Source organism: Oryctolagus cuniculus, chromosome 9, assembly GCF_051225735.1.
Source record: "Oryctolagus cuniculus isolate XC-2025 breed Fujian yellow rabbit chromosome 9, ASM5122573v1, whole genome shotgun sequence".
Classification (NCBI taxonomy): domain Eukaryota; kingdom Metazoa; phylum Chordata; class Mammalia; order Lagomorpha; family Leporidae; genus Oryctolagus; species Oryctolagus cuniculus.
In genome coordinates this window covers 86,380,191-86,392,166 of record NC_142875.1, presented here as the reverse complement: position 1 = coordinate 86,392,166, position 11,976 = coordinate 86,380,191, and the positions used below count along the sequence as shown (strand labels likewise).

At 48.7% G+C, this 11,976-nt stretch overlaps 1 protein-coding gene across 2 annotated transcripts in view; it reads right to left on the bottom strand.

Moving 5' to 3' along the window:
- Positions 1-319: 319 nt before the first annotated feature.
- FLT3 (fms related receptor tyrosine kinase 3) overlaps positions 320-11,976 on the bottom strand; it is an 83,404-nt gene continuing 71,747 nt past the window's right edge. For both annotated transcript variants that reach the window (XM_017337503.4, XM_089303718.1), the window contains exons 21-24: positions 9,745-9,856; positions 9,307-9,406; positions 8,929-9,034; positions 320-894 (exon numbers count right to left, since the gene is read on the bottom strand). In XM_017337503.4, the coding sequence (XP_017192992.1) occupies positions 772-894; positions 8,929-9,034; positions 9,307-9,406; positions 9,745-9,856 (441 nt within the window). In that variant the 3' untranslated portion in view covers positions 320-771. The remainder of the gene's footprint in view (positions 895-8,928; positions 9,035-9,306; positions 9,407-9,744; positions 9,857-11,976) is intronic.

The following is an 11,976-nucleotide window of genomic DNA, read 5'->3' as shown; positions in this document are numbered from 1 at the left end:
CTAGGTCACAAAGCTGAGAAAGGCTGGGGAGTGAACCCCAGTCCTGACAAACGCCCCCAGAGCCCTCCTCTGTAACCTACACTCGGCAGGCAGTCAAAGGCAAAGAAAAGGCTCCTGGCCCCTCAGGGCATGAGGACAAGTGCCGTTTCCAGCCTGCGGGATGCAGGGTGCCCAGCTTCAGAGGACAGGGGGACCAAGAGCACACAGTGGAAACAGAGCTACCGCGGATCTAATGCAAGAACGAGCCTTCTCCGTAGGAAAAGCTTGTACATCCAGTTCCTTCCGGCCCGAAATAAACCAAGTTCATAATTCACTAACAAACGTTTTCTACATTAGAAATTTTATTTCCATCCATAAAATATATCACTAAATAGCTGAAAAAGTTACATAGTATTTTAAAACATGGATTTTTTAAAAAATCATATTAGCTTCTCCTTAGCAAAATGCTTTTGGTGGAAGTATTTACAAGAATATAGTATACTCCGGGGATGCGACTTTCACTCAAGCCAGCCAGAGACGGCCTTGGGATGTAGGCAGGTGCTCCGGGAGAGTTAGTTAGCGGCTCTGCCTGCCTCGGGCACCAGATGCTTCGATTTTACAAAAGTCCCTTTGAAAACAAGAGTAAATGCAGAGAGCTTCTAGAGAAAAGTCTGGCAAAGCAGCAGTTGATAATATATTTTTCTTTTAGTGATGAAAGTAACCTTGTCTTGGTCATCTATAGCCTGCATAAGATAGGTGGACAGGGGAAGTCCTTCAGACGAACAGGTTTCTCTATGAGTCTCCAGCGGGAGCCTGTGGCGAGGGTAGCTCTGAACCCATCTCTCTGCCAAAAGATCGCCTGTTTTGGTAGCCGGAAGAACGTTCTGGAGCGTGGCCATCCATGTTCTGGTACATCTGAATATGGGTGAGAGAGAGAAACACTGAGCTCCATCTGACGTAGACACACCTGTATCTGCCTCTCCTGCAAAGGATCCCAACGGAGTGGATAGTTTCATGTGGAGGGGCATCACTCCTCTACGCTTAGGACTTGGAGAGCATTCCAGAGTCATTAACAAAGCCATCTGGGTCCTTTTATCACTGGGGAAATTCAGTCACAATCAAGTATTTTCTTTCGCTATTGCTTCTACTCTTAGGGGAATAAAAAGGCACTCTCGAATTTTGAAAGCCAGGCAGAAAAAACCTCAGAGAGAAAAGACCCCATAAAGAGATGTGTTCGTTGTGCAGCTCATGATGGGAGGGGGGGAGAATGGTTCTCGAATGTTCCCTTGGGAGTTTAGGGGCTTTTCAAATCTTTTAAAAAATAAAACTAGCTTTACTTTTTTCCCCCTAATTATGAAGTTTGCACACACACACATAGATAATTGAAACAATACAGAAAGATACAAAGAACAAGGCTAAAAATGACTGGAATTGCCATTGTGGACAGCTTGCTAAGTGCTCACAATTGTGCATCAGTAGGCTCAGGTTGTGTATTATTTAGAACCTTACTTTTAAATTACCAATTTATTGTTGTTATATTATTCGTATGTTATATGTGCCACACATTGTTATTACCCACTAAGCATGGCCACGTATCATTGGTGGCCCAGGGGCCCACAGCACTGATGTCCCATCAATAGCCTTTGGGTAGGTGGATAGGTTGGTATGTAACATGAGCACTGGAAGTGCACACGTGGCTTAAAGGGAGGAAGTGGAATTGCAATGCACATGACCAGGTTGCCTTGCAGGGAGGTTGTAGAAACTCCTCAACTGAAACCGGGTACCTCCACACACACCAACCTACCCGAAGCTGAAAATATTGTTAAGTCCAAAATACATTGAATATACCACTAACCTACTCAACATCATAGCTTAGCCTCGCCTACCTGAAACATGCTAAGAACACAGGCGATAGCTTACAGCTTAGCAAATCATCTCATACCTCGCCCATTTCATAATAGTGTTAAATATATGTCATGTAATTTACTGAACACTGAATTGAAAATGGACAACAGAGTGGTTGGATGGATATGTTTAAAGGTGACCCATCATAAATTGGAGAGCTTACTTATTTCTTCTCTGATGTGTCTGGAAACAGGACTTACCTCAGGGCCTTCCCATGAGGGGTAGCAGAACCTTGCACATCTCTGTGGCTTTGCAACAAGCTTCAGCTCCTTAACTGCATACATTTTATTATAAGCAAAATCTAGCATCTTTGTCTATATATTTTTAAAATATTTATTTATTTTATTTGAAAGGCAGAGAGAGAGAGAGCACAAGGTCTCACCCAGTTCAACCCCAAATGTCTGGGATCAGAGAAGTCAGTCCAGGTCTCCGTGTAGGTGGCAGAGACCCACCTTCAGCAGCAGAGCCAGAACTCAAAGCCAAGCACAATGATATGGAATGTGGGCATACTGAGTGGCATCCTAACCACTGAGCCAAATGTCCACCCTCTTGCTCTATATTTAAACTTCACAGACTCTCTTCCTCCCTCCACACTTTGCAACTGCTCATTTCTTTCTGTTTGACTGGGCTGTTGCCTACTCCTAATTTTTCTTTCTAGAAAGAAATATCCTTATGAGCCAAAATGTATCCATTGAGAACCTGGTCCTGAGACACAAAGTCAGCTTTGCCTGGCCCCTTTAAGGATGGACATCTACGGACACATGTGCCCTTGGTAATGACCTATCAAACCTGTTGAATCCAAACATGCATCTCAGGGCTGGTGCTATGGCGTAGTGGGTAAAGCCGCCACCTGCAGTGCCGGCATCCCATTATGGGTGCCAGTTCAAGTCCTGGCTGCTCCACTTCCGATCCGGCTACCTGCTAATATGCCTGGGAAAGCAGTAGAAGATGGCCCAAGTCCTTGGGACCCTACACCCACATGGGATACCGGAAGAAGCTCCTGGCTTCCAGCTTCAGATCTGCACAGCGCCAGCTGTTGAGACCAACTGGGGAGTGAGCCAGCAGATGGAAGACCTCTCTCTCTCTCTGCCTTTCCTTCTCTCTCTATGTAACTCTGACTTTCAAATAAATAAATAAACACATCTTAAAACAAACAAACAAAAACAAGCGTCTCCAGCACTGGATTTCCCGCCACCCAATGAATCCTGTGACGCAGCATAACCTGAATCCATGCCTACACTGCCAGGCATCCAGACCACAGTCTAGAGGCTTTTTTTTTTAAAGATTTATTTATTTATTTGAAAGTCAGAGTTACACAGAGAGAGGAGAGGCAGAAAGAGAGAGAGAGAGAGAGAGAGAGAGAGAGAGAGAGAGACTCTTCAATCCTCTGGTTCACTCCCCAGTTGGCCACAATGGCCGAAGCTGTGCCAATCTGAAGCCAGGAGCCAGGAGCTTCTTCTGGATCTTCCACGCGGGTGCAGGGGCCCAAGCATTGGGCCATCTTCTATTGGCTTCCCAGGCCATAGCAGAGAGATTGGAAGTGGAGCAGCCAGGACTCGAACTGGCGCCCATATGGGATGATGGCACTGCAGGCAGCAGTTTTACCCGCTATGCCATGGTGCTGATACTGCTTATAGCTTTTAAAAAATGGTCCCAGGGCCTGCGCTGTGGCTCAGTGGGGTTAACACCCTGACCTGAAGTGCTGGCATCCCATATGGGTGCCGGTTCAAGACCCAGCTGCTCCACTTCCAATCCAGGTCTCTACTATGGCCTGGGAAAGCAGTAGAAGATGACCCAAGGCCTTGGGCCCCTGCACCCACATGGGAGACCCGGAGGAAGCTTCTGGCTGCTGGCTTCAGATTGTTGCAGCTCCAGCCATTGTGGCCAATTGGAGAGTGAACCATCAGATGAAAGACCTCTCTCTCTCTCTCTCTCTCTCTCTCTCTCTCTCTCTCTCTCTGCCTCTCCTATCTCTGAGTAACTCTGACTTTCAAATAAATAAATCTTAAAAAAAATGGTCCCTCTACTCTTATGTTCTCCTTCATATTCTGAATGTTATTTAATTGTGCTTTCTCATTTTTCTTAACTGTTAACATCAAAGATAATTACTAGTCTATTTGTGTAGTCTTTTCATATACAACATTAACATATAGCATAAGGGCGGGCATTTTGCCTAGTGGTTAACGAGCCAGTTAAGACTCTCATCAGGGCCGGTGCTGTGGCGCAGCCGGTTAAGCTGCCGTCTGCAGCGCCCACATCCCACATGGGAGCCCGTTCAAGTCCTGCTTGTGAGCATTTGGGGAGCGAACCAGTGGAAGGAAGATCTCTCTCTATTTCTCCTTTTCTCTATGTGTAACTCTGACTTTCAAAATAAACAAATCTTAAAAAAAAATACCCCATCAGAGTGCCCCCCCCAAAAAAAACCCTCATCAGAGTGCCCCGCAAAAAAAAACCCTCATCAGAGTGCCCCCCCACAAAAGCCCTCATCAGAGTGCCCCGTGACAGAGGGCCTGGTTAGACAGTCGATTCCAGCTCCCCACTCCAGCTCCTGCTATCCCAGGCCCTGGGAGGCAGTGGTGATGGCTCAAGTAACCGGGTCTCTGATAAGCACACAGGAGAGCGAGACCAAGTTCCTGGCTTCCACCAGGGCCAGGAATGAGCTGGCAGATGGGAATTTTCTCTCCCTCTCTCTCTCTCTCTCTCTGCCTCTCAGCCTCTATATTTAAAAAAAACAGAAAGAAAGAAAGAAAGAAAGAAAGAAAGAAAGAAAGAAAGAAAGAAAGAAAGAAAGAAAGACAGACAGACAGACATAAAGTAGACTAAAGCCAGACTGCTGTGCTTAAGTCCTACACCCAACACTTCCTGTGTTACCTTAGGTAAGTTACTTAACCGCTCTACATCTCATTTACCAGGAGGCCCACTGCATGGGATTGAGGTGAGATTAAAGGAGTTGTTCTGGGTAACGCGTCAGCAGAGTATTAGCCAAGCCATTATGAGTTCCAAGAGACAACTCTGGTTCCCTGATCTGCTTTGCCACTGTGTCCTCTGCTTCACTAATTCCAGTTATCTCTGATCCCTCCCTTCTGCTTTGTCCATTTCCCTCCCCTCTCCCTCTGCTTCTTTCCCCCTGTAGATTCTTGAATTGAAAGTTTAGTCACTTGTTTTCTAATAAATTAGAGTTATAAGTTTGCGTAACCCATTTTTGTGAAAGGTAGAGAGAGAGAGAGAGAGAGAGAGAGATCTCCCATCTGCTGGTTCATTTCCCCCAAGTGCCCAGAACAGCTGTGGGAGGGGCCAGGCACAGCCAGGAGCTGAGAACTCCGTCCAGGTGGCTCATGTGGGTGGCTAGGACCCCACTACTTGAGTCGTCATCTGCTGCCTCCCAGGATACCCATTATCAGGAAATTGGATCGGAAGTAGAGGTGGAACTCAATCCTATGTACTCTAATATGGATTGTAGCTGCCCCAAGCTACGTCTTCATTGCTATGTCAATTGTTCATCCAAAGAGCTGTCATCTTTTAACTCACATGAAGCAGCTTCTGTTTCCTCTGTGTGCTGCCTGTGGCCCTGATACTCGTGGGGGGAAGAACCGTCCAGGACAGAGGGCTAGGAAGCAGAGAGGAAGGACTGGGAGAAGCTGGTGCACTGCCCCTTCCGCCAGCATAGACTCCCCCAGCTGATCCGCCATCCACCGACATGGAGTCTCACAACATTTCCCAGTGCCTCTCGGACCCCCTGCACTCAGGGAGGGGGATTTGGGCATCTGATGGGTGTGGGGACCCATCAAGGCCAAGGACTCCGCGGCAGTGGTGGATCTGCCTCCCTGGTTACAGCACCTGTGCAGTCGAGTCTTCCCGCATAGTCCCCCAGCCCCCCGTGTGTAGCCACAGCCACTTACTCTCCACTTCGCTTTCTCAGCTTTGAACCTTTAAGGCTGTTACTCATTCCGCTGGGGCATTCTGCTTACCATCCTTCTCCAGCCGTGAAAATGCAACTACTCCTTCTCCCATGCCCAACTACTCAACAAGTCAACACCAACCCATCCTTTCTCCCTACTCCACCAATTCACTTCTTGTCTCTTTCTACAGCCCTTCTTCTACTTTGCCCTAGAGTGTCATCAGCCCAGCTGCCTAGAAGCACCCTTGGAATTCTCCATCTCCTTACCATCCTTTGGCTTAACTCCTTGACAGGAGTTTCTACATGTGGTTACAAACAATCAGAACAGAAAGAATGGACATGCGCCAGCTACGCATATCAGAAAGAAAATACAGCATTGAAAATGGAGTCTTAATTTAGAAAAAAGGACAGAGGGGAGCAGCAGTTCCCATGGAGAAGTGCGTTAAGCAGCCTGCAACACAGGCATCCCATCAGAGGGCCACTTCAAGTCCACTTCTGATCCACCCCTTGCTAATGTGCCAGGCCCAAGCAGCTGGGCTACAGTGTAACTCCAGATGCAGTTCCTGGCTCCTGGCTTCAGCATGGCCCAAGCCCTGGCCATTGCAGCCATCTGGGGAGTGAACCAGCGATGGAGGGTCTCTTTCTCTTTCTGTCTCTAATTCTCTGACTTACAAATAAGTAAAACAAATCTTAAACAAGAGGACAATCCATTTATAGGCTAAAAGGTATATTGAATATTTTATTAAACAAATATTAAGTTCCCAGAAGGTACCAAGTATTTTTATATACAAGGGTACTTCAAAAAGTTCCTGGAAAGTGGAATTAAAAGAAAAGGTTGGGGACGGGGCACCTGTGTCCCACATTAGAGTTCCTGGGTTCCACTGCCTGCTCTGATGCCAGCTTCCTGCTAACGCAGACCTGGGGAGGCAGCAGGTGATGGTCCTGTCACCCATGAGGGAGATCTGGATGGAGTTCCCATCACCCAGCTGGAGCCTGACCCAGCCCCAGCCACTGTAGGTATCTGAGGAGTGAACCAGTGGATAGTTCTCTCTGTCTCTTTGCCTCTCAAATAAGTAAAGACAATTGCTTTTTTTTTTTTAAAGATAAGTTTACTTTGGTGCAAAAACTGTTGAACTCTGCACATTTTCCATGACCTTTTTAAAAATATTGCACACATCCTCTTATTCAATCCATGAAGTAAGATTTGTTAATTCCATGTTCCAGGTGAGAACTCTGGGACACTCCCCTCAATACACATGTAAAGACTAAGTGACTTAATCAAGTCGTATGAGAAGTAAATGATGGGAGCCGGTGCTGTGGCATAGCAGCAGGTAAAGCTGCTGCCTGCAGTGCCAGCATCCCATATGGGTGCTAGTTCGAGACCTAGCTGCTCCACTTGCGATCCAGTTCTCTGCTGTGGCCTGGGAAAGCAGTAGAAGATGGCCCAAGTCCTTGTGCCCCTGCACCTGCATGGGAGACCCAGAGGAGGCTCCTTGCTCCTGGCTTCAGATAGGCCCAGCTCTGGCTGTTGTGGCCATCTGGGGAGTGAACCAGCGGATGGAAGACCTCTCTCTCTCTCTCTCTCTCTCTCTCTCTCTCTTTCTGCCTTTGCCTCTCTGTAACTCTGCCTTCAAATAAATACATAAATCTTTAAAAGAAAGAAAGGAAGGAATGGAGGGAGGGAGGGAGGGAGGGAAGAAGGATGGGCTGGCCAGGTGGGTAGAAGGAAGACCTGGAGGAAGCTCCTGGCTCCTGGCTTCAGATCAGCACAGCTCCAGCTGTTGCGGCCAATTGGAGAGTGAGCCAGCAGATGGAAAACCTCTCTCTCTCTCTCTCTCTCCCCCCACTTCTTTCTCTGTAATTCTGACATTCAAATAAATAACTAAATAAAGTAAACGATGGAGCCCATATTTGACATCAGGAATTTAAGATTCCATGCTTTGCCCACTTCATCTGGAGATGGCTCTCTTCACTACTCCAGGTGGTGTGGGTTGCAAAGACTCAGCAAAGTAATTCCAGGATCCTAAGGCTTATGGTTTAATCTAGCTAGACAGCCCATTTTACAGATAGGAAAACGGAGGCCCAGAGAAGTAAAGCCACTGGTAATAATGGGCACAGCTGTTAGGAGGTGGAGTGGCAGGGTTGATATGCGTGGATGCTCTCACTCTACATTACATGATTGAGCTGCATGATTATTCCATAATCATGCCTCATGTTGAATGAGGACAGGTCAGTGGCATTTGAAAGCCAGGGCTTAAGTTTTATGTAAGTGGACACTTAAGAGCTTTTAAATTTGTATTCATTTCTTTTTTTACTTTTTTGGAAAGCAGAGAACCAGAACCAGAGATAGGTAGAGAAAGAGATCTCCCAGCTGCTAGTTTACAACCTAAATGCCCACCAGAGCCAGGCTGGACTGGGCGCCCCATGTGGGTGGCAGGAATCCAAGCACTTGAGCTTACTACTTGTCTGCAATATTAGAAAGAAGCTGGAATTAGAAGATGAACCAGGACTCAAACTCCACACTTTGATATGTGAAATCGGTGTTGCAAGCAGCATTTTTTTTCTTTAAGATTTTATTTATTTATTTGAGAGGCAGAGTTACAGAGAGAGGGAGAGACAGAGAGAAAGGTCTTCTATCTGCTGATTCACTCCCTAAATGGCCACAATGGCTGGAACTATGCCAATCCAAAGCCAGGAGCCAGGAGCTTACTCAGATCTCCCATGCTGGGGCAGGGGCTCAAGTACTTGGGCCATCTTCTACCACTTTCCCAGGCCACAGCAGAGAGCTGGATCAGAATAGGAGCAGCCGGGACTTGAACCAACATCCTTATGGGATGCCAGTGCCTCAGGCGGAAGATTAACCTATTGCACCATGGCGCTGGCCTGCAAGTGGACTGCTGTTCCAAGCACCTGCCCCAGGAGCTTTTCATTTATCACCCAACTGGCTGACATCTTAAGGAAAGTATTGTTTCTGCAAACACTTATCATATTTAAACACCTCACACCACACAGCTTTCGGAGTGCACCCAGAATGAATCGTGCTGAGAAAAGCCACTTTGTGCATTGAGTTCCTAGGAAGCAGTGAGCGTTTGAAGTGGCGGGTTTCCTTTACAATGATGCCCTACGGAGTCCTGGCTGCTACATACCGCTTCCTCCGCGTCTGCCAGCTGACATCCTAAAAACGAAGTCAGGTTCGGGAAGGACGGCCGTTTCCTGGAGTCGAAAGCCCAGCAGGACTGCATGATGAAGTATCTGTAAGTCACAGAGCAAGGCCAAGGTGAGGAAGCGTGGGCGAAGCAAAAGGGACCCTTCCCCACCAACCTGAGTTAGTGGCTGCCGAGTTAGTGGCTTACGGCACATTTGGTTTGTGGCAAGGACTCTACTGTGTTTTGAACTCAGAAAGGAGGGATTGGCAGACGAGCAGGAATGCATCACGGCATGAAGGGGTTGGTACGGTTTGTATCAAGCATTGGAGAGACGGAGAGGAAAGCTGTGGTATCAGCAACGGTGTGAATCCAACTCACATTTCTTCTGTGGCATAAAAAGGCTGATCCATCTTAAATCCACTCTGAATGAGTTTATAGAAGTTGGCGTCCACCGGAATTCCAGGGTAAGGATTCACACCTGGGGAAAACGGAGTGACATGACATTCGCTTGTGTGTGCATTCAGTCAACAAATAGCAATGGAGAGTCCGCAGGTGCCAGTCCCTGCTTGGCAGGGAGGCAGCAACTGGGAAAAAAACACATGGCTCCTGCTCCCAAGCAGGCTGGAGAGCAGCAGAGTAGACAGACCTATGGACAGGGACAAGGAAAACACGGAGTGGCAGACGGTGCCGCAGAACTAAGAGCAAGGAGCCATTGGTTCACCCACTCTCTGACTTAGGAGGTGGAGATTGGGGGCGGGCACCAAAAGAGCCAAGAGTGTGAAACCCAGAGCCCAGGAGGCCAGCCGGGGCACGTACCAAGGGAAAAGATTTCCCAGAGCAGTATTCCGTAGGACCAGACGTCACTCTTAATGGTGTAGATGCCTTCAAACAAGCTCTCTGGAGCCATCCATTTGATGGGCAGACGCGCCTACGGGAACCAGGCGAGAGCAGGTGGAGAACAAGACATAAATCTTGGTGGTGAGACAAAATGCACTGTCTTCCCAAGGCCACCCTGCACGCCTCCGAGGGGAAAATTGCATTTCCCAAGCGGGATGGTTTGCCACTGGCAATGGCCCGAAAGTACACATTTCTTCCAAACTCATCTTGTGCTGGGGGTACCCACTGCCTTTACGGAGCAGCCAAGTGGCTGCTTGGGGCTAAATGGGTCCTGGTGAATCAGCAGAACCTTTTTTTTTTTTTAATTTTTATTTTTAATTAATTAATTTATTTTTTTTGACAGGCAGAGTGGATAGTGAGAGAGAGAGACAGAGAGAAAGGTCTTCCTTTGCCGTTGGTTCACCCTCCAATGGCTGCCACGCTGCGGCCGGCGCACTGCGCTGATCTGAAGGCAGGAGCCAGGTGCTTCTCCTGGTCTCCCATGGGGTGCAGGGCCCAAGCACTTGGGCCATCCTCCACTGCCTTCCCGGGCCACAGCAGAGAGCTGGCCTGGAAGAGGGGCAACCGAGACAGAATCCGGCGCCCCGACCGGGACTAGAACCCAGTATGCCGGCGCCGCTAGGTGGAGGATTAGCCTATTGAGCCACTGCGCCGGCCAGCAGAACCTTTTTTAAAAGCTCTTCTCAGGGGCCGGCGCTGTGGCTCAACAGGCTAATCCTCCGCCTAGTGGCGCCGGCACCGGCACACCGGGTTCTAGTCCCAGTCGGGGCGCCGGATTCTGTCCCGGTTGCCCCTCTTCCAGGCCAGCTCTCTGCTGTGGCCCGGGAAGGCAGTGGAGGATGGCCCAAGTGCTTGGGCCCTACACCCCATGGGAGACCAGGAGAAGCACCTGGCTCCTGCCTTCGGATCAGCGTGGTGCATGGGCCGCAGCGCGCTGGCCGCGGCAGCCATTGGAGGGTGAACCAACGGCAAAGGAAGACCTTTCTCTCTGTCTCTCTCTCTCTCTTACTATCCACTCTGCCTGTCAAAAAAAAAAAAAAAAAAAAAAAAAAAAAAAAACAACAACAAACAAACAAAAAAGAACTGGATGGAGCTCCTGGCTTCCGATCAGCCCAGCCCTGGCCATTGCTGGGCAATAAACCAGCAGATGAAAGATTCTCTCTCTCTCTCTCTAACTCTGCCTTTCAAATAAATTAATAAATCAAGAAAGGCAAAACTCTTAAGTCCCACACGACATGATGAGTAATTGAATCAGGCAGGTTAGTCTGGTTGATTTGATTACTCAAAGGAGTTGATTGAGGCTCTAAATGGAATTGGCCTTCTCAAAAGAGAGACAGCCAGCTGGCAGGAGAAACTGCATAATCAGATCTGAACAGTCATCATATTTATGTCTTCAGCTGTAGTGACTGGAGATGATTATTGGATTCCTGTGAAGAGACAGTGTAATTTGATTTTTCACAGTATTGAAACTTCTACCCTGAGGGCCGACACTGTGGCATGGTGGGTTAATCCTCTGCCTGTGGCACCGGCATCCCATATGGGTGCCAGTTCTAGTCCTGGCTGCTCCACTTCCGATCCAGCTCTCTGCTATGGCCTGGTGTGGGGAGCAACTGAGACTAGACTAAGTTACTGGAATTAAGACTTATTCTATGCATCTGCTCTCCCACAATATGGCGCTGAGAGAGAGCCCAAACAACCTCTATGCAGCTGCCTCTCGCCAATTTGACTGATGAGCTGCAGGAGCTGATCCTGCTTCTGATTGGAGGAGAGCAGCGTGCTCGGCGTGTGGGTAGCAGAGTTGGGATTGGTGGAAGAGGACTATAAAGGAAGAGAGAGACAACATGCACCGGGAACATCTGAAGGAACACCTGAGCAGCCCCCGAGAGAGCCGGCCGGCGGTGTGCCACTCCTCCGCGGAAGCGGGGAAAGTGGCAGGGGGAGCCGCCCCTCCACGGAGGTGGAGGGGTCGGCAGCCAACCCGGGAAGTACCAGCAGCAAACCCGGGAAGGGGCGAGCAGACAAAAGAACAGCACAGGGTCCAGTGTTGTTCCTCCGCAAAGAGGGGGAGCGACAGCCTGGGAAAGCAGTAGAAGATGGCCCAAGTGCTTGGGCCCTGCACCTGCATGGGAGACCCACAGGAGGCCCCGGCTT